Source organism: Trematomus bernacchii, unplaced genomic scaffold, assembly GCF_902827165.1.
Source record: "Trematomus bernacchii unplaced genomic scaffold, fTreBer1.1, whole genome shotgun sequence".
Taxonomy (NCBI): Eukaryota; Metazoa; Chordata; class Actinopteri; order Perciformes; family Nototheniidae; genus Trematomus; species Trematomus bernacchii.
The window spans coordinates 1,336,169-1,363,770 of NW_022987560.1; the positions used below are offsets into that span (position 1 = coordinate 1,336,169).

A 27,602-nucleotide genomic window follows, 5' to 3' on the forward strand; every position below is an offset into this window, starting at 1 on the left:
TTGCATCTTTAAGGTAATTGGGCGTACAATGCGCCAGATCAAACAAATCCGGAAGGGCTTAAAGGAGACAGAAGTGTTCCAACTCCTGACAGGAAGGGCAGATGTGGTGCCGATGATGTTCCCTAGACATTCTGCTACAGTTTGTAGTGCGAAGGTAACATTGAATGTTGAATATTAAATGTAATCATTAAATATCTTAACTTTTTGACTCCAGCATGTTATACATCTAAAATATTATGAAAGTGAACTATTAATAAGTACATTTAGCAAAAGATCATTAAATGTGCAATGTGTTAATGATGTTATTGGACAACATAACTATTTTATGTTTACAATGGTATAGCTTTACAAAAATACAATGTTCCTTGATCTAGATCTTTGTTTATTCCAAAAGACAGATTTTTTTATACCTGTTATCGTTATAGACCGTGCTTGACCATATTGAGTGGTCTTTGGAGTTGTCGTCAGATGACGAAGGGGAGTACTCTGTGGCTGTCAAAAGTCAGGTTACAGAGTATCTTCGCCAGTTCATTGAGAATGGTAATTGTATAATTGATTTTCTTTATATTTGTTCATTCTTTAAGTGTGTTTAAGAGTTAAAGTTTACAAAAGAGGAGTCAACTGTCCCTGTGACATCACTGGCAGGATATCATTGAGATGGCTTTGCCCTAGTTCTAAAAACAGGGATTTATTATTTCATTTTCTTCCATAAAAGGTGTTGTAACTTTGTTGGGAGGATGGCTTTCTAACCAATGAGTGCTTTATTAAAGCATATTCATAATATGCTATCATGTTTCAGTTACTCTTCAAAATATTGTTTTATTTCCATTTCCTTCAGCATCCCCAAAACAGCTAAGACAACTGGTCACCTTCTGGGTAGGATGGGACGTTCCAATGAAGGGAATGCAGATGCATGTGGTGAAAGGAGATTTTCCTCGGTAGGGATATTCAAAATACATGCCAACATTATTAATTCATCATATTTTTCTCATGATGTGTAAGGCATACTTAATTTGATGGAGAGGATTTGTTTATCATTTGTCTAATAAATTATGATTATGGTTTTGATTTTTATTGACAGAATTTAAACTTAGTCCCTTTAGCACTCATGACAAAATTATCATTTACATTTGGTAAACATAATCAATGCAACAGAACATTAAAGACACATTCACTATCAACTAACTATGAACATCCCTACCCCCAGGTCGTCCACCTGCTTCCTGACCCTGCGCCTACCTGGCCATCATGAGAGCTATTTGGATTTTGCAGCACAGTTAGAGCAGTGCATTGCCACCAATGAAACAGGTTTTGGTCTCATCTAATCTGTATTCACCTATTTGGGATATGTAGGTTAGGGATATGGCTCTTTATATAAACAGTACATAGTAGTAGCACAAGGGATTTGTTTTTATTTAGTTTTAACTCTGGAAATTAGTTGGGTATTGACAATCTTGGCATCATTGACAGCCCATTTAGTTTTTTGCGATTCAGGCCTGTCAATAAAGATTCTCCTGGACCCACAGTTCATGAGTTTTTATTTGTGTAAAGTGGCAGAAGCAACTAACACTGGGTGAACCACATGAAATGTTACATATTTGAAACAGCCACATTACAAAAAGCCTTGTTAATAAACCTTGTAAAAATATTTTTGAGAAATGATTCACCATGAATGAAGATGCCTGTACGTGTAGTGCTGTACAGTGCTTTTATGTTTACATTTAGAGTTAAATTTGCTTTGACAAAAGTGCAATAACGTCAAAGCCAATTGTCATAATAGTGGTAAAACATAGTGAAAATATTGTACAGTATACATTTTATGGAAATATAAGTGTAATGATGTATAGGGTGAGATGTAGTAGTCCAACAATATAGCCTACCTATGCTGTATATTCTATACAGCTGTATTGAACATTTCACAGTTACTCGATTCTGAACATGTGACACGTTGTTAATACAGTAGGCCTACTACAGACCATGGATGTATAATAAGAGCTACAGGCCGCTGTCAAGGACTACAATGACCGTTGCTAAGGAGGATCAAGAGAGAGAAAGGAAAATAGGTTAAAAAAGACGTAGCGCTGGACGTCAGATAAATCACCAGAAGAAGGCAGACAGGAAGTAAACACTAACAGGAACACGGTATGGGCTCTGCAGTGTTTAAGGACTTGTGAGTGGATCATAAACTGTGAACAGAGTTGGACTGTGCTGCCGTAAAATTGTTGTCGCAGTTCAAGCCGTTGGTGCACCGTGGAACGGAGTTTTTTTTCTTATCGGAAGAAATAAGATCATTTTAAGTAAATAAAAATAATTTCAATTAATATTGATAGTCGAGCCGTTAGTTTGTTTAGTATCTGGCTGTGTAATAAGCGGGATAATGTGCAGCGAGGCGGTCATTGTGGGGAACAGAACACCGCCTTTTCTCTCATGATATTATAGAGTTAGCCATATGTGTATAATTATATATACATGACGTCAACTAGACCCTTAACCCCTGCTGCAATAAAGTTTTGTTTTTTTTGTATCTATTTTTCACGGATGCATAATGGGAACTTGTTTTCTCGCGAGTTTCCTGTGCCACCACCAACCTATTATAAAACCTTTTGGCCTATGCCCTATACATCCATGGCTGTGGTACAACATTGTCCTCTTGGCTAACCGTTAACTACCTGTTGAGTTATAAAAACGTTCAACCATGGAGCTTGTCGGTGGATCCAATCGTCCAAGTTTGGTGATATTTGATGTCTATATCTGTTTTTATATGTACTGAGAGTGATAACCTGTTTTTTTTCATTGGTATTTATTGTACAAGTTTTCTGGGCATATTGTGATATCAGAGGGTGGTACATTTGATATTTGAGCTATGGCTGGTCATGGGCATGACTTTACTTTTGGGATGGGGAGGGGTCAGCAGGCTGCTTCTCTTAGTTTTGGTAGGGGTAGGTCTATGTTGCCCAATATTCTCAACTACTCAGTTGATCAGTCGGTTATTGACCCACGTTTGGCCCCCGCTGCCAGTTCCACACCATTCATCCCACCAGGCCCTAAGCCTGCACAAGTCATCTCTGTTGATACATTTGGGGTGTTGATTACAGACTTGGCTACAGATTGGGGATAACATCTCAGCCAGCCTTAGCGCTATTCACCAACCCAGTGTCATCCAGCCTAATTCTGCTACGAGTCAGTCATCCAGTCATGATGGTTTGTCACGGCGACGTGCAGTCAGGGGAGGCAGAGCCTCACCTGTCATACTCCAATGTAACAGAAAAACAACTAAAGAAAAACTAAATAGTAATAATAATAAAATGTCTCCACTGATCTGTGTTGTAAGTGTGAATTATGTATGATTCCAATCGCTTTTTATAGTCCAAATCAGCAAATTGGCCGAGCTCCGCTACAACTACATGGGAGCGATGAGGAGTGAGGCAGGGACGAGCTCTGCCTCACGTAAGCCCACAGTAACTGACTGGAGCGCGGGCACTAATGTAGCGCGGGCATTTATTTTGTGAGCGTGCTCAAGCCAGGCTCATTTGCTTACTGTGGGGTGAGGTGAGGCACAGATGAGCTCTGCCTCACCTCAGAATGCGTCACCCCACAGAAACTGGCTGGAAAGCGGGCCCTAAGCGCATGCCTGTTACCCTCTCACTGTAGGTCACCAATGTAATGTTTGTAGATCCCTTTATTACATTTATCCTCGCCATCCATAGTTTCTAAATAACTTATTTCACGTATATATGATATTTAGGCCCGCTGGTCTCATCGTACAACGGCAAGGAAAAAAGCACCAGGAGAGGCAGCCATAACCTCTGCCGCACTGAAGGGGGCGCACGTGAGCCCACAGGTTCTTGTTGCTACTGTAATTCTACGCAGAGACGGTAGACGCAAACAACAAACTAGACTTTTGAAACTAGAGGGAGATAAGGAGGACTTTTACAAAAAAGTCATGGAGATTGTTGTCCAGAAGGATAGCATGGACTTCATCTTCAAGTCAAGGTAAGACCACAATTGTAATGAACATGGGATCTTACTAAGAAAGAACAATCCAATATTTAGATTTTGGGTATCCTTTTGTTGAACGGTCTGTTTAAAATGAATCGAAGCATCAGACTAAAAAAGCTTTTGAAAATAACCGAATATTTCGATTACGGTCAAAATATAATATTTGTAAATCTGACTCTGAAAGAGTCAGTGCCTCACCAGCCATGAACCTCACCGCACGTCACTGGTTTGTCACATTTGAAGGTTGTTGTGCAGTCTGAATCAAAGGCTCCACCTTACTTCAGGGGTGACCATAGTGACACATTCTCAGTTCATGAATGGGAGGACATGATGAAATGTTACATGAATAGGATAAATGTGACACTCGTGAAGAAATGTTCGACATGATAATGTCAAGGCTAACAGGCAGAGCTAGGGATGTGGTGAAAGTGTCGCTCCGCAGCTGCCCCGAACTGGATGTCACTGCCCTGCCTGCAGCAGTGTTCGACATATTAAAAGGTAACTTTAGCGAGCTCTCGTACTCCAATTTGCCAATGAAAGATTTCTATAGTACCATTCCCCGTGCAAATGAAAGTGCCATGGATTACTGGATTCGCCTCAACAAATCCATTGATGCTGCTGACGAGTGCCTGAGGAGACTGTAGGTCTGTTGAGGACCCCAGTGCTGAAGTGGTCATGATGTTCATTAATCACTGTCCTAATCCCAGTCTTGCCATGTCATTCCAGCTGAAGGCACCTGAGCAGTGGACTGCATCCGAGGTCCAGGGGCGTTTGGAGAGTTACACGAGAAATGCGAGGAGGACAGCATCTGAGTCCCGACACACAGAGTGTTTGTCAGCTTGCAGTCAGAGCCCTGTGGCTGATTCTTTCCGTTCTTCATGTCCTGGCGGTGCACAAGCTGCCTTCGGGATATGCCAGTTGAATCCCCATCAGACCTCTCTGCCTACCCCTGTGGGGGTCTGCGATCAGCCTCGTCTGGACAATGTGCTAGTGAGTCAACATGCATCTAATGCACTGCCTTCACCCCTTGCTGCTGTTTCTAACTCAGCCCCTGCCACCATTGACTCATCAACCATGGAGCCTGGTGTTCGGCAGCTAGTGGCTATGTTTGATAAAGTTCTGTCATTGTGCTCTGCTTCCTTCGAGAGCAGCCAACGGCCAGGTTACCATCAGGCAGTTTCCCGTCAGCCTGAAAACAGTCAACCATGCAATCGGCAAGCTGGCCGACCCTATCACCAGCAGGGTTCAGTTCCCACTACATGCAGAGTTTGTAGTTCAGACATCCATTCAACCCATGCGCATTGCAGACTTTACCGATTGTGCCTCAACTGCTTTGGCCCTTCAAGCCTCATATGACCAATATGAGGCTTGAGTGCCCGAAAGCCTCCCGCTCCCCAACCACGCCTGCCCCTTCACCCTCCAATGCTGATTTAAACTAGCCAGCCCATGTAATGAGAGGGGTAACATGGGCAGTGCTGGTGACACCCTCAGCAGGGAGGAAGATTCGCAGTCTATCTATGTAAACTGTTCTAGTAGTCTTCCTGACGACAAGACAGTGATTTTTGTGGGATCACATAAGGTGGAGGGGGCTAGCGACTTGTTTTATGCTCCATTGTGGAACCAACATCCTCCCGTTCAGCCCCAAAGAACCTCATTGTTGGGCGAGCACCAATGTGGGGAGATCGCTGGGTCCCAATGAAGATCATGAACTCGACGAAGAAACCTGTGACGTTACGTCGCAATGCCAAAGTGGCTGACGTCTTTCCTTGTGTTGCTGTAGAGGACCTCCACATCTCCCAGGGTGTGAACAGGTCACAGGCAGATCAGCCTGCTGAACCGGTCTTCAACCCAGAAACCACCTGTAACCCCCTTCAACAACTCAAGGAATGTGGTTTGACGGACATAGACATTGATGGCTGCGAAGTGTCGGGCGAATGGAAGCAGCGTCTGGCTGACCTTAGGCGCGTTCACACCAAGTACTTTTCCCACAGTAGTTCCTGAGAACTTTAGTTCATGAGAGTTCTTTTAGTTCTGACGAACTAAAGCAGATCGCGTTCACACCAAAATGAGTTCCTGGGGGTGGATTAGGCAAATGAGCCGCTGACGTCACTTATTCTTCTTCTGCTTAGGTTTTCCTGGCAGGCTGCAAACAACTTCACGGCGAGTACAGTGGGTGGCGGTATGCACCTTAAAGTTGCAATCCGCCAAAAAACGAGAGAAGAAGAAAAAAAACTTCCGCTTCCGCTGGATGCTTCTGTTTACCTTCCGACCTCAGACACGGTATGGAGTTGACGTTTTGATGGTCGTGTTATACAGCTTCGTAACGGAGTTATTTAAGCCAATAACTCAGCCACAAATACAAATACAGATCGACCATTCAAATGCAATAGAAATGCTGAGTCGGAGGCGAAGGCGGTTAAGAAGCCTTAACAAAAGGATTAGATGACGAAATCACACGCGATGGAGATGTTTCGCCGTTGTACAGCCGAGGATGATGGCCGTTATCACGCCCAAAGAACAGCAATGGTACGTTCATTAAATCACATTAATACTATCTAATGTAGGATTTATGGAGTTATGTAGGGCTAATTTGTGTCTTTGTATGTGTTCCAGATATGCGAATACTACGGAACTCTGGGTGAACAATAGAACGTCGGCCTGGTGTGAGGTGGTGCCAACATGTGCAGTGGATCAAAGATTTCCGAATGTCCAAGGGCTCTTTTCAACTCCTCTGTATTCGCCTGGAAGCAACGTTGTGGAGAGGCATCTGAACAGCATGGAAATTGTAAATTGACAATAAAGCTGATATTTTGTACAGTGCATTTGGTTCTCTTTTATTTACCAGTCAACAGACACAATTACAATAGTGCAGACACCTTAGTGCAAAGATTAAATGTCAGTATCAAAACAGTACTCATACTGTATATTTGTATATTAATGAGTATATTATGTTAAATGTGTGTTAAAGACAATGGGATGAGGTTGAAAGCTCTTTAAAAACGTTTGTATACATACATGTTAACATACATGTTAAGCATGCACACCTGAAGAACTACGTTACACACACACAGGTTAGTCTGTGTACCGCTGCACTGCTGCTGGTTTAAACAAAGACAGTCATAGTGCTAGTGCCGTGCATGTAGGTTCTCTTTTATTTATCAGCAGCAGATCAATAAGTGTCAGTAGTATCAAAACAATATAATAACAGTGGCAATATATATATATAAATAAATAATAACAATAGGTAGGCTCAGCAGCAGACACACCTTTGTGCAAAGTTAGGTGTCAGTATTAATAACAGTGGCATATATATATAATCACAATAATACTAAATTAACTGTCCCAGGTGTAGGTAATTTGGGGTGAAGTGTCTTGCCCAGGGACACAACGATATCCTGACTGCAGTGGGGTTTGAACCTGTGCTCCCCTGATCCGAACACCAACGCACCAGACCACTGCACCACACGCCTCCCAACAAGTCATTGTACAGTTTATCAACGACAAGTTTTTCTTAATTTTTGTATTGAAGGCCTGTTGGATTTAATCAGCTCGCTTAGCACTGCCAGAAGCCCAGCCTGAAAGGTATTTTGTTGCTCCACCTCGATTCCTGGGCCTTGTGTGAATGCAGCAGCCGTTCGTCGTGCATCTCCTTGGCACGCAGGTCCTCATTCTCCTTGCTGACCATGGCACGGCGGGCCATCGCCATGATGGTGTCAAGGAAGCTGTCATCGCGTGCCCACTTTCCTAAGGTGAAATATGCAAGATACAAGATCAGTTTAATCGCAACAACAACACAACATTGTCCAAATCTGTCTCTGCAGGCACACAACAGGAGGAACACAGGGAACACCTTTGATTTGACTATTAACATTTTAAATGGTGAAGGCACTAGCAATTGGGGGATGGAGGGCTCTCAGGACATGATAGGGACAAATAGATATAAATTAAACGTTTTACAATTTTAATACAAGCATTAATGATGCTATGAAGCTTTGAATGATTCATACCGTAATAGAATAAGCCACATAGTCTTTAAATAGCCTTAGACACTTGACAGTGACTTTATTTAAAAGTTATTTCTGTCTGTAATGCATCTTTGCACCACATTGACATGATAAGCTGCAACAATCACATTTAAATTAAATAAGTGGAGGTGGAGTGTGACTGTGTGTACGTACCATTTGACGATTGACCAGACGATGTGGACCCCATCTGCAAAGCAAAACAAGTTGATCTTACAAACACTTCCTAACATGTAAACAACGCTCTGTATGAACGTGTGAAGCAGAGTGTTAGCCCACCTTGGGGGAGCGTGTCTGGGGTAAGTTGACGGAGTGTTTCAGCCTTTTGACGGCCTCAGTGATGGCCTGGGTCTCCGTCTCGTCCAGAGCACAGCACAGGTTCTTCAGAGTCTGCACCACCCGCTCCACCGTCTTATACTGGGTGCTCTGAATATAGAGATACACGTTGGTCAGAGGTAGGAAGTAGCGGAGTACAAATACCTCGTTACTGTACTTAAGTACATTCCACTACTTATTTTTCTGATCACTTTTTACTTCTACTTCTTACATTTTGAACACAAATACCTGTACTTTCTACTTCTTACATGTTGAACACAAATACCTGTACTTTCTACTTCTTACATTTTGAACACAAATACCTGTACTTTCTACTTCTTACATGTTGAACACAAATACCTGTACTTTCTACTTCTTACATTTTGAACACAAATACCTGTACTTTCTACTTCTTACATTTTCCAAACAGGCTGGTTACTTTAGTTTGAATGTGTGTTTGGTGGCGTGATCATTATTATTTAGAGTCATTGCGTGCCTATTGATTTGAACACGATCCGTGTATCCATCATTTCCTGGTCTTCTCTAAAGAAGAGGGACCAATGAAAACTTTGTCATGTTGCCGTTGTTCAGCATGGAAACATTCATTAGCTAACAATGACATTATTGTTCTATTAATATAAAGGGAGGTCAGGTACTCTTTAAAACAGCTGGTAGTTATGGGTACTTTTTACTTAAGTACATTTCAAAGCCCTCTTTACTTTTACTTAAGAAGTTTTACCAGAGTATTTCAAACACGAGTATCTGTACTTCTACTTGAGTAAAGGATGGAGGTGTGTGGCGCAGTGGATAAGTGCATTGGTGTTCGGATCAGGGGAGCACAGGTTCAAACCCCACTGCAGTCAGCATGTCGTTGTGTCCCTGAGACACTTCACCCCAAAGTGCTCCTGTGGGGATTGCCCACAGTATTGAGTATGTAAGCTTTGGATAAAAGCGTCTAACAAGTGACATGTAATGATTCAAAAAACTTTTGAATATTGAATAACAAACAAGGTCAAACTATTTAGGATAATACAAGGAACAATGTTTAGGCAGTAAATAGAATTTCAATTACATTTCTACTTAAATGTGCAAAAATATTAGAACATCAGTCTTTGTGGCATGCAGGTAATCAACTGTTTAAGCTTTTACCATTAACATGTAGAATGAATGTTGCAAATTACTTGAAATTATAGCAACTACAATCTATTGTTTACCTCAGTGTAGCCACAGAGGTCCAGCTAGCATGCTAATTGCTAACGTTATATTATCGTTTTATCCCGGAGGGGAAAACTAGTTTCTAATCCTGAGAGAAACACCTCGCCTGAAACACACGATTAGTGCCATGAGTTAGTGAAGCAAATTACAGAACATTGCACACTTATTCACAAGTCAAAACGTGTTCATAGCGGGCATGGCTGAGAATAGCTAGCTAGCTAGATGTTATTAGCCAGCTTGGACCTAACGTTAGCAAGTTCTACCATGGCTAGCTCGATCTACTGAGCAAATAAAAGTACATCTAAGACCAGTATTGTGCAGATTAAAACAGTGCAGTGCATGTATTTTATTTTACCTTGGTAGTCGTCCCGACATGACTTTGCCAGGTCTGCTAACTTTGCAGAGCCACGGAAACTGCATTCAGTAGAAGCTTCTGAATGTGGCGCTTCGCGTCCTCCGAGTCAATCGCCAGAAGCGCAGACACATCCTCATCCTCATCCTCATCCTCATCCTCATCCTCATCCTCATCACTCCACCGCTCCAATTGATTTATTTAGTGTTGCTATAATAACTGCTTTCACAAAAGGAATCTCTTCGTGTGTGCTGCGAAGCGAGGAAATACAATGGCCGCTTACAACAAAAAATTCGGAGTCAAACGGGCGTGGTTTACATTCCGCACAGCCAATCAGACGTACGAACTACTTTCTCCCACAAAAGACCCTGCTCTGTAGCAGGGACTGAAAAGCGAGTCTCGCGAACTAAGTTGAGCTACTTTAGTTCCTGGGGCTTTTTGGTGTGAACGCAAATATATCGTAGTTCTGATGAACTATTGTGGGAAAAGTACACCAAAGTACTCCGGTGTGAACGCACCTCTTGTTCTCACTTACCAGGATGTATTTTCCAAGGACAAGCTAGACTGCGGGGAAGCAAAAGGGTTTGTCAATCGCATACACCTCACTGATGATCATCCTTTCCGGCTCCCCTACTGTCGCGTCCCTCCAGCACACTACCACAAACTGAGAGAAGTCTTGTCTGAGATGGAGTTGAAGGGCATTATCAGCAAGTCAGTCAGCGAGTATGCCTCCCCGCTGGTTCTGGTCTGGAAGAAGACAGGTGAATTGAGGATCTGCACTGACTTTCGTTGGCTGAATGCCAAGACAGTCAAAGACACCCACCCATTGCCCCACCAGGGAGACTGCCTTGCCGCCCTTGGAGGGAATGCCTTTTTCAGCACCATGGATCTCACGTCAGGCTTCTACAATGTCCCCCTCCATGAGTCTGACAGACGGTACACAGCCTTCACAACACCATTGGGCTTATATGAGTACAACAGACTTCCCCAGGGGCTATGCAACAGTCCTGCATCCTTTATGCGGATGATGAGTGTTTTTGGTGACTTGAACTTCTCCAGCCTCCTCTGTTATATGGACGACCTGCTGGTTTTCGCTCCATCTGAAGTGGAAGCCCTGAGTCGACTCGAGACGGTCTTCTCACGTCTCAGAGCTAACAATCTGAAGCTGTCTCAGAAGAAGTGCCACTTCCTTCGCAGGTCTGTGCGGTTTCTTGGCCATGTGGTGAGCAGTGATGGTGTCTCAGTCGATCAGGGGAAGGTGGAGGTCATATCTGCTTTCAGGAAAGAGGACCTTATGGACGGTGACGGCTGTACTCCATCTCAGCAGAAGGTCAAATCTTTCTTTGGGATGGCACTGTCCTACCAGCATTTACCCAAATGACCCCAGAGGTGGTTCTTTTTTTCTAAACCTCTCTAAAAAGGTCAAATTTAACTTGTTTTGCATCAATCTTGATACAGGGTACTTATTATATGTTATAAAAGCTTTTAGTCTACTATCCCATCATTCAAGGGTGGTTTTCACTATAAGTAATGTTTTTTTTTTGGACGGAAACTATAATTTAATCTTTTTTACTATGTTCAATCTGAATTTACTTTAAAATAAAAACATCTATATTGATTCATACTTTTCTACATCCAACTCACAGGTTTATCATTGCTTTGAGAAAAAAGATTAGGCTGTAGTGCAGCCTCTTATCAAAAAACAGAACCTTGATCATTCTGTTCTCTCCAACTTTAGACCTATTTCTAAGCTGCCCTTCCTGTCTAAAGTCCTAGAGAAAGTGGTGTTAGCGCAACTGCAGTTGCACCTTGTTTTAAACTGCATATCAGAGAAGTTTCAGTCTGGTTTTAAATCACGCCACAGCACAGAAACTGCTCTCCTAAGAGTTTTTAATGATCTTCTTTTAACTGCTGATTCTGGGAATTCTGCTGTGCTTGTGCTTTTAGATTTGTCTGCTGCTTTTGACACCATTGACCACCAAATTATTTTATCACGCCATGAACTGTGTGTTGGAATTAAAGGTAATGTCCTCAAATGGTTTCAATCCTCTCTGTCAGAAAGGACCTTTTCTGTGCATCTTGGCCAGTATTCTTCAGCTGCAGCCCCACTAGCATATGGGGTCCTTCAAGGTTTTATCCTAGGCCCCATTTTGTTCAGTCTGTATTTACTACCTCTGGGGTCAATTTTTAAAAAGCATAACATTTCTTACCATTGCTTTGCAGATGATCTGCAGGTATACCTGCCTATAAAAGCAAATAAGGAATATAGGATTGCCTTGCTTAGCTGTTGAAAGACATAATATCATGGATGGAAATCAACTTCTTGACTCTCAACGAAAACAAGACAGAGATTATAATATTTGGACAGTCTGAACTCCTGGATGGCTTTAATAGTGTACTCGGCCCCTTAGCCTCCTACAGCCGTCCCTCTGTCAGAAATCTTGGAGTCATCTTTGACAACTGTTTTAAATTCGACAAACAAATAAGCTCAGTTGTCAAGACAAGCTTCTTCCAGCTGCGGCTACTGGGGAAGGTAAAGGCTTAGCTTCCTAGTAAGGAATTTGAACAGCTAATCCACCTATTTATAACGTCTCGTTTAGACTATTGTAACTCCCTGTATATTGGTGTTGATAAGTGTTTGATCCGTCGCCTGCAGCTGGTCCAAAATGTGGCTGCACGCCTTCTTACTGGGAAGAGACGTTATGACCACATCACACCCGTTTTGGCAGACCTTCATTGGCTTCCTGTCAGTTACAGGATCCAGTTCAAGTACTTAATTGTTGTTTTTAAATCATTGCATGTACTGGCACCACATTACCTGTCTGAGTTGTTGCACCGCCATGCTCCAGCTAGAGCATTGCGATCAGCTCAGCAAAATATGTTGGTGGTTCCTCGGTGCAGGAAAAAAACCCGAGGTGACAGGGCTTTCAGTGTTGCAGCTCCCAGACTGTAGAACAGCCTCCCAGTACATATCCGGACTGCTGAGTCTATTGAACTTTTTAAATCTCAGCTAAAAACTCACCTCTTTGCACTGGCTTTTAATACTAGTTGAACATTACATTTTTACATTTGTATGTGTTTTTTTTAATGTTTCTAGTTATTGTGCTTTTTATCATGTTTTTAATTATTGTTTTATTAGTGTTATTTAATATTGTAGTTATTGCCTGTACAGCACTTTGGTCAACTGAAGATTGTTTTAAATGTGCTATATAAATAAATAAAGATTGAGATTGAGATAATTTACCCCTTTTAGAAGTGAAGATATAGTCATATGTTCTGGGAATGTCATTTTCGAGCCTGAGACCTGAAAAACAGGCTTGGGGCTTAACAGGTTAACAGTTACCTCATTGTGAGCTGGAGTCCTTCACTGGGAACAAACCAGGTCAAACAAACTGAGTTAAAAAGTATATTTTTCATTCAAATTAAAGTTTGAGTGATACATTTCATCCAGCAGTCAGCGGCCCTAAAACAAGGGAATGACATGTTTATAATGTGCTGAAAAACACAAAAAATATGCAGGGATGTGAGTCTGTTTCTAAGGCCTTTTTTATTTTTGGTAAATTCTGATAATTTAAAGGGGACCTATCATGCAAAATGCACTTTTGTACGTCTTTTCTACATGAATATGTGTCCCCGGTGTTCCAGGGAACTCACCAAGTGTCAGAAAACACAACCCTCTCTATTTTCCTCCATACCCAAATCTCTAAAAAAGGGGCTGCAACGGATCTGATAAAAACTGATCCAGATTTAAACACTGTCCTGACGTCAGGACGGTGGCGCTACGGCTATTGGGCCAACTCCACCAATCAGGAGGAGACAGCCACGGCCATTGCCGTTCGAAAGCGCTGGAGACGATGTAGTACATATGCCAGGTGGTGCTGTTCTCACAGAATCTGCCCTTGCTAAAACAGATCTAAAAAATATCAAATTGAGCAAAATGAGGCATGGCTAAAATGCATGATCTGTTTGGTATTTTGAAAAAAAAAAGTATAAATATGCCTTATATAGGTATGGTCCTACACTATATTATTCAAATATAGCATGATAGGTCCACTTTAAACAAAAGAGAACAGAATCAAACTGAAAACATCAGGAATATTTCATTTCATTTCAAACTTTTATTTAACCAGATTGGTCCCATTGAGATCATAGATATCTTTTTCAAGGGAGACCTGCAGCATATAGGTTCCACATGAAACATAAAACAATAAAGGACATCATACATTATATTTACAGGATACATTTACATAGTTATAGACATTTACAAGTATCCATAGTATCAAGCATCTCATTTAGCCTAGCTTTAAAAACATGCAGAGGAATGAGATTGCTCAGTTTCAATTCTTGCTGAAGATTGTTCCAAGCAAGTGGAGCTGCGCACATAAAAGCTGTCTTACCTAAGTTAGTCCTTGCTCTTGGCACATCTAACAATATTTTCTAGATACATTCATCATTGGTTCTTTTTTTTAGACCAGAACAGACTGCCAACTCAACAGGAACTATCAAAACATCCCAATCAAAGTTTAAGTCACAACATTTTATTAACCAAACAGGGGAACATAGGGAAACCTATGAGGGCGCTGTAGGACACAGGTGTGTAATGTACATTTTGAGGATGGAAGGTCAATAGGCGGCGTCAGGGGGGCGCTAGGGGGTGCTACAGGTCCCCCTAAGATAGCCATAGCACCCACAAGAAATGTATGTATTTCTTTTTTGTATGTGTGAAATTCATAATTTGAAAGATTATTGATTCAAAAATAATATGCTACAGTACATTACAAGAACGTCTGGGTCTCTGTGATTTATTCAAGCTCGGCTCTGTGTGATTGTGGAACGAGCCATTTTTTGTGCGTACGCGCGCGAGAGAGAGCGTGCACCGGTACCGGAGATTGTTGTTGTTGGCATCTGGTGCTAGCTAGCTATGCTAACGGATATAAGGAGCTTTTTCAACAACAAGGTGGAGGGAGAACTCTCGCCTGTCAGACTGAGAGGCTCAGATAACCTCAGCTCAGTGAGGTAAAGGACTCTCAGTGTTTAGATTACTCACTGAGATTAGTTATCTCACAGTTTTTTACATAGTAAAAAACTGTGAATTATAGTGTCTGTCCAAAAATAATTTTTTACAGATAGTGAAAACCACCCTTGGATGATGGGTTAGTAGACTAAAAGCTTTAGGAATCCAAAGTACAACATATAATAAGTACCCTGTATCAAGATTGATGCAAAACAAGTGACATTTGACCTTTTTAGAGAGGTTTAGCCAAAACCACCCACCTTTGAGGTGATTTGGGTGAAAATGTTTTTTTTCCCATATCTCTGGCCCCCCTTGGTCGATTTGGATGGTTGACACCTCTTTCTGACCGTTAGAGCCAATAGAATCGAAGGGGGAGGCTCACACACACACACATTGTGAAGAAAAAAGGTGGGGGCTGCGCGCATGTAAATGTTAAGCAGAGTGAAGCTATCTCTCCCTCTGGCATTTGGAAACGAAAAAGCAGTTTTATTGCTTATGGATTATCAGAAATAATTTCAAAGAGGGCACAGACACATTGGATGAACCTATGGATTAACTGCAGCATCGTTTTTTTTATCGTTTTAATGCCATTGAAGACCAGTTTTGACCAAGGTAAGCCATGTTAGCGTTTCTAGCTACTTAGCTCCACATGTTATGATGTACGCTTTCGTTTATAGCGTCGCAAATGTTTATCACTGAGTGTTGAGGTGGGCACCACTTGATTCTGTGTCTCCAAGACACCAAAAACGAGTGGTTGGCTGTGCATCTAGGATAAGTAATAAGGGAGTTATTGTGAGTTGAAGTGCCGTTTTAGGTTACATTTTTTCGCTCGTGGCTAATTCAGAGGCTGAGTGCTAGCATTGTGGGTTTTTTTTGGAGATTTTTTTTTAAAAAGATCAGTTAGCTGAGTTTCTTCCCGTTACATGGATATAAAACATTCATAGTTTTATTAAATATTAAGATTTCTTAGACGTTGTTTCCTGCAAATGACGCGTTTATCCGCCCGGTACCGGGTGGATGGTGCGTAACAGGTTAAAAGGGGAGTGATTTGTAAAATATCCATAAAGAAAAAGAAAATCTGTTTACAGTTCTGTTTCATATGGGTGTTGAGAGATGTATCCATAGATCTCTTCATTTTGCTCTCAAAGTGCACCAGATTGAGGCATTTAACTTAAATATTTAACTCCCACGCCCCACTTATAAAAATAGCACTTTACCCCTGCTTACACCTATATACCGTGAGTTGATTATTGAGCCTTCGTTTTAACCGTCGCGGATACACTGTGTATGTGCGTGGGGAGTGTTGCAGTACACAATTCCACTGTAGCGACCGGTACATTAATGGGAAACCCTAAATGTTTGAGCACCCTCTATGAAACATCAAGCTACCCCACAGCACCCCCAATATTTAACTCCCACGCCCCACTTATAAAAATAGCACTTTACCCCTGCTTACACCTATATACCGTGAGTTGATTATTGAGCCTTCGTTTTAACCGTCGCGGATACACTGTGTATGTGCGTGGGGAGTGTTGCAGTACACAATTCCACTGTAGCGACCGGTACATTAATGGGAAACCCTAAATGTTTGAGCACCCTCTATGAAACATCAAGCTACCCCACAGCACCCCCAAAAGAAATTCTCTGGCGCCGCCACTGAGCCTGCAACCCCGTTTTGAAGAAATGTGCTGTGCAAAACAGGCTCATTGCAGCCACTAATGCTGTGATAAGACACTTTTCTGCCAAATATCAGCATTTTCTTTCTTTAAATGTTTATGCACAGATTGCAAAGTGGCAAAGTATAACTTATTGTTCTTGCAAAGGGATTGCACAATTATATTATGTATTTATTTTTTTGAGCACACAGACTTCTGGAGAATTGTTTTATTATCACTGTTCCAACAAAGTGATAAAGGAATGCTCACGTTAATATTGATGTATTTTAATAAATGTTAACTTGGCCCACTACATGACTATTTGTGTTGGGGGGGCCCACATTTATTTTTTCTCCAAAGGGGGGCCTGACGGAAAAAGTTTGAGAACCACTGGTTTAGGGAGAAAACAGCATCTCTTCACACCAGTACGGTATCTCTCCAGTGTGAACACGTTGATGTGTTTTGAGAGCACCTAATGTTGTGAACGTTAGCCCACACTCTTCACAGCTGTGCGGTTTTGCTCCAGTGTGAATACATTGATGTGTTTTGAGAGTACCTGATTGATTGAACGTTTTTCCACACTCTTCACAGCTGTACGGTTTCTCTCCTGTGTGAATGCGGTGATGTCTTTGGAGATTACTTGATTTAGTGAATGTTTTCCCACACTCTTCACACCAGTATGGTATCTCTCCAGTGTGAACACGTAGATGTGTTTTGAGAGCACCTAATGTTGTGAACCTTAGCCCACACTCTTCACAGCTGTACGGTTTCGCTCCAGTGTGAATACATTGATGTGTTTTGAGAGCACCTGATTGATTGAACGTTTTCCCACACTCTTCACAGCTGTACGGTTTCGCTCCAGTGTGAATACATTGATGTGTTTTGAGAGCACCTGATTGATTGAACGTTTTCCCACACTCTTCACAGCTGTACGGTTTTTCTCCTGTGTGAATACGTTGATGTATTTTGAGAGCACCTGATTGATTGAACGTTTTCCCACACTCTTCACAGCTGTACGGTTTCTCTCCTGTGTGAATACGTTGATGGATTTTGAGAAGACTTGATTCAGTGAACGTTTTCCCACACTCTTCACAGCTGTACGGGTTTTCTCCAGTGTGAATACTTTGATGTCTTTTGAGAGCACCTGATTGATTGAACCTTTTCCCACACACTTCACAGCTGTACGGTTTCTCTCCTGTGTGAATACGTTGATGTATTTTGAGAGAACCTAATTGAGTGAACATTTTCCCACACTCTTCACAGCTGTACGGTTTCTCTCCTGTGTGAATACGTTGATGTGATTTAAGATAATAAAATGTTGAGAATGTTTGCCCACACACTTCACAGCTGTATGGTTTTTCTCCAGTGTGACCACGCTGATGGATTTTGAGAAGACTTAATGTAGTGAACGTTTGCCCACACTCGTCACAGCTGTATGGTTTCTCTCCTGTGTGAATACGTTGATGGTTTATGAGAGAAACTGATCTCGCGAACGTTTTGCAACACTCTTCACAGCTGTACGGTTTTTCTCCAGTATGAATAAGCAGGTGGCGTTTTAAATTTCCAACTTTTGTAAAGGATTCATCACATTGCTGACAGCTGTGACGTCTCTCTCTTCCTTTCGGTTTCTAAAACAGACGGACAGAGAAAGAGAGAAAGTAAATCTAAAAAACATAAATACATATACAGTTAACACAATAAAAACTCACTTAATACAAACTTTGAGTTAAAAAAATATATATTTTTACTAACTGTTTATGTTTATTATATTACAGCAACATTCTAACAGTATATAACAGAGGTGGGGGACTCGAGTCACATCTTTTTTTACTTGAGACTTGCTTGAATAACATTGATAAAAGACTCGACTTGACTTTGAATTGGTATTCATGACTTCAGACTTGACTTAGGCTTGAGACAGATGACTCGAAAGGATAAAATATTTGCAATTGTATTGTATTGTATTGTATTGTATTGTACGAAGCCCCTAAAAGGGAAATGAATAAATGAGAGAGAAAGTATCTTGTTCGCACGAGAAAGTTCCCGGTGCGCCAAGTAAGAAGTGGAGCGCACAGGAGACAACCGTTTCATTGCAGACTGTTATGTGTATGTGGGGAAATGGCAGTGCATACATTATTTGAAATATATTTCGAACTCTGACTTCCTTTTAGGGACATTTCGGTCCGGGATGTAGAGCTATTTGTTAAGCTTAACCTGTTAAGCCCTGAGCCTGTTTTTCAGGCCTCAGGCTCGAAAATGACAAGCCCAGAACAAATGACTATATCTTCACTTCTAAAAGGGGTACATTAATAATCTTTTTTCTCAAAGCAATGATACACCTGTGAGTTGGATGTAGAAGTGTCTGAATCGATATAGATGATTTTATTTTAAAGTAAATTCAGATTTAACATAGTAAAAAAATGTAAATGGTAGTTTCCGTCAAAAAAAAAACATTACTTATAGTGAAAACCACCCTTGAATGATGGGGTAGTAGACTAAAAGCTTTAGCAATCAAAACTATAAAATATAATAAGTACCCTGTTTCAAGATTGATGCAAAACAAGTTAAATGTGACCTTTTTAGAGAGGTTTAGAGAAAAAAAAAACACCTCTGGGTGTATTTGCCGTATCTCTGGAGCCCTTCGGTCAATTTTGGTGATTGAAACCTCTTTTTAACCGTTAGAGCCAATAGAATTGAGGGATAGTTCCTAAAATCCACTTAAACATTACCATTGAGGATTGAGAGTGATGCGCACGCAGTTTGCCCAAACCGAAAGCTACATTACGTTAATGACTACAGATCCATTGGAAATTAATCAGGCCTTTGTTTCGTTCTATAAGAGGCTTTATCAATCTGATTATCCATTGAATTCGGTAAGTCAAAACACTTTCCTAGATGAGCTGTCTTTTCCCAATATTTCCGTAGAAACAAAACTCGCAATGAATAGGGAACTGAACTTTGAAGATATTTCCAATGCCATTCTTAACAACCATTCTTATCAGAATTCTCTGAGTTTTTATCAACTTTGGTACTTAAAACAGATAAAATAATTATCGTAGGTGACTTTAATATTCATGTTGACGATGATAAAAATAGCCTTACTGTTGCATTTAACTCTATATTAGATTCTATTGCTTTCCGTCAGAGTGTAAATAAATCAACTCACTGTTATAATCACACTCTCGACCTTGTTCTGACTTATGGTATTGAAATTGAGCAACTATTAGTCGAACCGCATAATCCTGCTTTATCCGACCATTTTTTGGTAACTTTTGAAGTACTGCTACTAGACTACAAACCATTAGTCAAAAGCTCCTGCAGCAGAAACCTATCTGTTAGTGCTATAGCCAAATTTAAGGAAGAGATTCCACCAATACTTAACTCGATAGCTTGTCTGTATGTAAGGGAGGAAACGTATACAAAATGTACACCACCCCAAATTGATCATGTTGTTGATAGTGCTAAAGATGCGCTGCGAATAAAATTAGACTATGTTGCTCCTTTGAAAAAGAAGAAAATAAAACAACATAGACTAGCTCCATGGCATAATGCCGAAACCCGCAAAATAAAGCAAAAGTCGAGACAACTTGAAAGGATATGGCGTTCCACTAAACTTGAAGAATCTCGTTTAATTTGGCATATTAATCTCAATGAATATAAGAAAGCACTGCGTAAAGCGAGAGCAGCTTACTACTCTTCATAAATAGATGAGAATAAGAATAATGCAAGATTTCTTTTCAGCACTATAGCCAGGCTGACCGAGAGCCACAGCTCGATTGAGCCTTCTATTCCCATAGCACTCAGTAGTAATGATTTTATGTGCTTTTTTAATGATACAATTGTTACTCTTAGAAACAAAATCAATGACCTTTTGCCTTTGACCAGTATAGGGTTATCAACAGCTCCCGGAAATGTAAGTTCTAATATTACACTAGATAGTAAATTAAAATGCTTTTCAGCCATAAACCTTGAACAATTGAATTCAATGATTCTTTCTTCTAAACCATCAACGTGCATCTTAGACCCGATTCCAACTAAGCTGTTAAAGGAAGTTTTTCCATTAATTAACACTTCTTTATTAAATATTATGAATATGTCTTTATTATCAGGCTATGTTCCACAATCATTCAAAGTAGCAGTAATAAAACCTCTTCTTAAAAAGCACAACCTCGATCCACAGGTTCTAGCCAATTATAGACCTATTTCTAATCTTCCGTTCCTCTCAAAAATTCTTGAGAAAGCGGTCGCAAAACAGTTGTGTGATTACTTAAAAAACAATGATTTATTTGAAGATTTTCAGTCTGGCTTTAGAACACATCATAGCACAGAGACAGCTCTGGTTAAAGTCACAAATGACTTTCTAATAGCCTCAGACAAAGGACTTTTATCTATTCTTGTTTTGCTCGATCTCAGTGCTGCATTTGATACTATCGACCATGATATCCTATTGCAAAGACTAGAGCACTTAGTTGGCATACAGGGAACTGCTTTAGGTCCTATCTATCGGAACGCTCTCAGTTTGTGTGTGTCAACGATAAATCTTCCATACAAACCAAAGTTAGCCATGGAGTGCCACAGAGCTCAGTGCTTGGACCTATTTTGTTCACATTATATATGCTTCCGCTAGGCAATATTATAAGGAATCATTCTGTACATTTCCACTGTTATGCGGATGATACTCAACTATATTCCCAAAGAATCTACGAAACAAATTATCTAAAGATATACTAACTATGGATGGCATTAATTTGGATCAGATCAAAACGGCTTTATTAAAAATCCTCAAGGAATCCATAATGTAAGGAGGGTTATGTTTCGTGAAGGAACCCCGGACAAGACCATTTTGTCACTCGATGCAGAAAAGGCGTTTGATAGAGTCGAATGGCCATATCTGCTAGAAGTGCTTAACCCGTTAAGCACCAAGCCTGTTTTTCATGTTTCAGGCTCGAAAATGACATGCCCAAAACAAATGACTACAACTTAACTTCTAAAAGGGTTATATGAATAATTTATTTTATCAAAGCAAGGTTACATCTGTGAGTTGGATGTAGAAGTGTCAGAATCAATATAGATGTTTTTTATTTTAAAGAAAATTCAGATTTTACATAGTAAAAAAACTGTAAATTATAGTGTCCGTCCAAAAATTATTTTTTACAGATAGTGAAAACTACCCTTGGATGATGGGTTAGTAGATTAAAAGCTTTAGGAATCCAAAGTACAGCATATAATAAGTACCCTGTATCAAGATTGATGCAAAACAAGTGACATTTGACCTTTTTAGAGAGGTTTAGCCAAAACCACCCCACCTCATAGGTGATTTGGGTGAAAATGTTTTTTTTTCCATATCTCTGGCCCCCCTTAGTCGATTTTGATGGTTGACACCTCTTTCTGACCGTTAGAGCCAATAGAATCAAAGGGGGAGGCCCCCACACACACGTTGTGAAGAGAAAAGGTTGGGGCTGCGCGCATGTAATTTTGCGTCAGAGTGGACCGATCTCTAGCTCTGACATTTGGAAACGAAAAAGCAGTTTTATTGCTTATGGATTATCAGAAATAATTTCAAAGAGGACACAGATACATTCGATTAACCTATGGATTAACTGCAGTATCGTTTTTTTTATCGTTTTAATGCCATTGAAGACCAGTTTTGACCAAGGTAAGCCATGTTAGCGTTTCTAGCTACCTAGCTCCACATGTTATGATGTACGCTTTCGTTTATAGCGTCGCAAATGTTTATCACTGAGTGTTGAGGTGGGCGCCCCCAGATTCAGTGTCTCCAGCTGATGCTAATCGATGGGTTGGCTGTGCATCTAGGATAAGTAATAAGGGAGTTAGGAGTGAGTTTAGGTGCAGAGATAGGTTACATTTTTTCGCTCGTGGCTAATTCAGAGGCTGAGTGTTAGCATTGTGGGGTTTTTTTTGGAAAAAAAAATTAAAAAGATCAGTTAGCTGAGTTTCTTCCCGTTACATGGATATAAAACATTCATAGTTTATTAAATATTAAGAATCCTTAGACGTTGTTTCCTGCAAATGATGCGTTTATCCGCCCGCTACCGGGGGGGCGGTGCGTAACAGGTTAAGCGCTTTGGTCTTGATGACTACTTTCTTAAATGGATTAAAATTATATTTTTTGATTTGTCCGCAGTAGTATTAACCAATAATTGTATTTCACAACCATTTATACTCTTTCGCGGCACGAGACAAGGCTCTCATATTTCGCCTCTACTTTTTGTGATAGCTATTATATGGAGCCGTTGGCAATAGCCATACGATCACACCCTTTGATTTATGGTATTAAGACATCATATAGCATTGTATGCAGATGATGCCATAGTGTTTTGATCAGGTCTTGCAAAATCCTCTTAAAAGTAATCAATCAATTTGGTAAAATCTCTGGTTTTAAGGTGAACAAAGATAAATCCTCTATTATGTTTCTCAATGAACAGGAGGGAAGAAATCCAAAATTATCTTTCCCATTTGTAAATGCCAGAAACGGTTTTGCTTATCTGGGAATTAAAATTACACCAAAGATAGACATTCTCAGTGCATCTAATTACAAACCCTTGTTAGCTAAAGTGTCAGAAGATTCCACTAGGTGGACAACATTGCCTTGTCCTTAGTGGAAATAATTAATATAATTAAGATGAGTATATTGCCAAAATGTTTATATCTTTTTCAATCAATCCCACTAGCACCTCCTCCTCCATTTTCTCTAAAATAAGAAAGCTACTTTCTAAATGTATTTGGAATAACAGGAAGCCGAGACTTAGACTCTCTCTGTTGTATTTACCTTACGATAGGGGAGGGTTACAACTACCAACATTTAATGTTTTGGTTTTAAAGAGGACTTGATTTGCCGTGGTTACGAGTTGAGTTGTTGTCTTCAAAGGGTTTGATGCTGGATATCTTTCTATTCTCTGCTCCTTCTAAAAATCTAAGGAAAAAAACAATGAATCCCTTTGTGAAAAATAAAATGTTTGTCTGGCAGGAAGCACATAAATATATAGGCGACTCCCCAATGTTGTCTTGTTTCTCACCTATTTGGGGCATTGAACTCTTCAGCCAAGGTAAAAATGACATGGGCTTCCAAACATGATTAAGTAAGGGTATTGTAAGGCTACTAGATTCATATTAGGACAGCAACCTAATGTCGTTTGACGAGCTGAAAACAAAGTATTTCCTGCCACAGAAACACATTTTCAAGTACCTGCAAGTTAGGAGTTTTATATTGGCAAAGTTAAACAACTTGTTGCAACAACCTCCTACGTCCACAGTAGAGATACTGTCTATAAAAAACTGTAACAGCAAAGGGCTGGTTACTCAATTTTATAACATAATGGTTGCAAACCATAAAGACAACTCAGAAAGTAAAAGACGTATTAAAGGATATTTCAGAGGATATTTCAGAGGATGATTGGGGTACAATTTGTTCAAAGGCACAAACACAAACTATTAATACACGTCTTAGATTAATACAATATAATTGGATAATGAGAACTTACATCACCCCTGTGATGTTTAACAAGTTTAACCCTAACATTCCTGATCTATGTTATAAATGCAAGATCCATCAAGGTATCATTGCTTGAGGGATTGTGTAGAGGTTAAAATATTTTGGACTTCGGTGACAAGATACATTTCCCAAATAACCTCGTTGTGAACCCCTTTAAGCCCTAAACTTTGTATTTTAAGCATTTATCCAGAAGACTGTTCACTATCGGTTAGGGAAAGAAAAATGGTTAACCTATGCCTTCTACAAGCCAGGCGCTCAATTGCTTTGTGTTGGAAAAATGTTGGTTGCCCCTCCCTGAGCCACAGGTTAAACAATTTAACTTTGAGTCTGGCTCTTGAGAAACTCACATATATACTAAAGAAGAAAGCTTCGGAATTTTACACCATTTGGTAATTATCTTTGGAATTTATAAAAAAGTGGGGACATTGCAGAAGTGATGGAAGGTTAAAGTGAAAAGACTAAACTACTACTACTACTGAGGACATTTTGAAATTGGTTAATCTATTTGGAGAATTGTAAGCTACTCTGCTCTGTTTGTGGATGTGCTTTTCTTGTATTTTTGTTGAATTAGCTAATGTAATTATATTCTTGGTCTGTACTTTAAACTGATGATTCTAGTATCTGCACACTTTAAAAAAAAAAAAAGTGCATTATTTTTTAATCTGCCATATGTCTAATGTTGGGGAATGTTCAGTTGTGTTTGCGTAATGTGATAAATGTTAGAACATTACTAAGTAGTAATGTTCTAACCTATATCCAACCATATTGTGCATTAATATTGTATTTTCTAAACAGGTTGTGATCTTTCATTTGGGGATAACAGTGTTAGGAATATATTGTGATGAAGTGCACACTGACCTGAGCTCCAGGGGTCTTTTTGTTCTCCTCCATGCTGCTCTCAGTGCTCCTTCTCCGGCTGTGTCTCTGAAATAATCAACACAACTACAGCTGACACAAAACAAGATAACGCAATACAACCGACAGACACAACAACATAAATCTACAGCTACTTCTTAGGTTAATGGCAGAGGCGAGAAGTAACTAAGTGATTTACTCAAGTACTGTACTTAAGTACTATTTAGAGGTAAAACTTCGCGATAAAACCAACGTTAATATCTAGGTCGTCTCCGATACCGAGCTCCGATGCTGATAAGGCTCCGGAAAACGGCCGTCCTACCTTTAGGACTAAACCCCCAGAATCTAAGTGCAAGATTACCATAATCTGTTTAGGCGGCAGCTAACAGTAGGGCATGTACAGAATACCATTTTTCAAGCTCCGGATATTCGGTAGTAATCAGCAGCTAATATTCGGCGCGCGCAGCGCGGGGGAGGAGGTTTATACAAGGCATTCATTTTGTGCACTTGTTTTATAGTTATTTGTTAATGTAAATAACCCAATTTGTGTTCTTTTAAATTGAAAAGGATATTGCATTGTGTTTGTTACTTTCGTTGCAGTTGAATACATGTCTTAAGTGTAATTTGGCTTGTCTTCCTATTTTGTATGGACATGCTTTTATTTTGAAGGAGAGTTAGCGCTGTTGACAGGAAGTGCTTGTTGCTATGGAAACAACGTGACGGAGAAAGGTAGAGGAGATTAACAGAGAAAAGTTATATCTACATATAAATTCAATTTGGCAGCCGCAGTGCAGCGATTGACATAAATCTTTTTGAAAAAAAAGAATATCCGAATAACGAAATTAAAAACCGAATAGTAGGCCAACGACCGAATATTCGGGTGCAGCCCTAGCTAACAGCGTTACGCCTGTCGTGATAAGCAATTAATTGACTTATTGTACGATAAATACAAATTAACTCGATAACTTTTCTGACATCGAAGAAATGGATTTAACTTCTGTTAGACAGCTATATGCCATACATTTTTGCAAACATTCACAGTAAATATTTATTCAGTATGATAGCTGTCTAACAGAAGTTAAATCCATGTCTCACTTATTCTGACAATGTATTTAACCCCAAATAAAAGAACCCAATAAAAAGAGTTGTTAAATAATAGTGAAGTCACGTTGTAATAACAATAATCTCTCTCGGTTCTTTTTCTGCTTTGCCAAAAGCCACTGTGTCAAGTGTCCTAGTAGAGTTGCCGTATGTAGTTGTCCAATATGGCGGACCATCTCGCACATGCGCAGTACAGATCGGGCAGGGGGACAGATCGGGTAGTGACAGACACAAACAACAAACTAGACTTTTGAAACTAGAGGGAGATAAGGAGGACTTTTACAAAAAAGTAATAGAGATTGTTGTCCTGAAGGATAGCATAGACTTCATCTTCAAGTCAAGGTAAGACCACATTTGTAATGAAAATGGGATCTTACTCATGCCCCTTTCCAGCTCCGGCTCGGAGCTGGAAAAGCGCCGTTTTTTCCTGTTCACACCGCAGCGGCGCCGCGTCATAGCTCCGGAATGCGGTTCACTTCCAGCTCCAAAAAATTGTCGGTCTAGAGGCAAGAGCTTCGGAGCTATAAAGCGGCGTAGCTTACGTCTCTCTTACGTCTCTCTTATGTCTCTCTTACGTCTCTCTTACGTCTCTCTTGTCGAGGCGTGCAGGAAATTTGTACCTTACTTTGACCATCCGTTCGCTGTTATTGATCATTGTGGAGAAAAGGCAGACGTTTTGTTTTGTATTATAGCAGCTATCGGATGGAATCAATACATGGGCTGCACAGGTTGTCATGTCCGACTATCACAAGTAGAATCATAATGAAAAATACGCCGGTAAAATGTGCCTGTAGAAAACGGCTTAGCAAGTAGTCAGTTTAGCTTCGGTTGCTATGCTAACATCACCCATGTTATACCAGAGAAACTTTCATAACAGCGTTGTGATGCCAAACAGCGTCAATTCAGACTGACACACATTCACTTAAGGGGAACTGGGGATATGTATCAGCTGCTTGTGTGACAGTCAGACAGTGAATACTTTAGAGCCGTGTGAGCTAACTCGGAGCTAACGGGAGAATAAACTCCCGTGGAAGAGCAGTCAGCACTGCAGCGGTCGGTAAATGCCGCTGAAACACATTAATAAACAATGAACCACGGCACTCTGGAGAAAAGTATAAGGTTGGAGAAGTCGTTATTTAATTTAATCTGGCTTCGTATGATTAAAAGCAACACGATCATCGACCCGACGCAGTCCCCTCCCCCCCCCCCCCCCCCGTTGTTGTTGTGAGCTCCGTTGGGGAGAAAATCAGCAATGTAAACGGTGACGTCATGACGCAGCAGCGGCGTGAACAGAGCGGGAGCTGAAAAGGGAAACCGGGGTTGCGGTCGAATAGTCCAAAAAAACAGCTCCTAAATTCTAACCCTATCGTCTATTCCTTGACCTCGGAGTGAAACGTCATGGGGTTAAGGGATAGTGGATAGGAGAATTCAAAAGGATATAGGAGAAGAGACTGCGGTACTTTAGAGAATCCGACTGCACTTTCACTATCCGACGTGTTTATGACGCGCCAGCGGAGGTCATAAATTTGCGCCTGCTGCTGTGGGTAAACTATGGAAACTA

General features: G+C 40.5%; 1 protein-coding gene and 1 long non-coding RNA gene across 2 annotated transcripts in view; both read right to left on the minus strand.

Moving 5' to 3' along the window:
* LOC117477330 (zinc finger protein 420-like) overlaps positions 1 to 27,602 on the minus strand; it is a 199,165-nt gene that overhangs the window by 166,329 nt on the left and 5,234 nt on the right. Inside the window, exons 2-3 of the mRNA XM_034124012.1 lie at positions 24,944 to 25,009; positions 17,129 to 18,200 (exon numbers count right to left, since the gene is read on the minus strand). Of these exons, the coding sequence (XP_033979903.1) occupies positions 17,129 to 18,200; positions 24,944 to 24,976 (1,105 nt within the window). The 5' untranslated portion in view covers positions 24,977 to 25,009. The remainder of the gene's footprint in view (positions 1 to 17,128; positions 18,201 to 24,943; positions 25,010 to 27,602) is intronic.
* LOC117477355 lies at positions 7,706 to 8,556 on the minus strand. Its single transcript, XR_004555335.1, has 3 exons — positions 8,301 to 8,556; positions 8,178 to 8,211; positions 7,706 to 7,743 (listed from the first exon to the last, which is right to left on the minus strand). It is a non-coding gene; the product is annotated as an uncharacterized LOC117477355 (long non-coding RNA).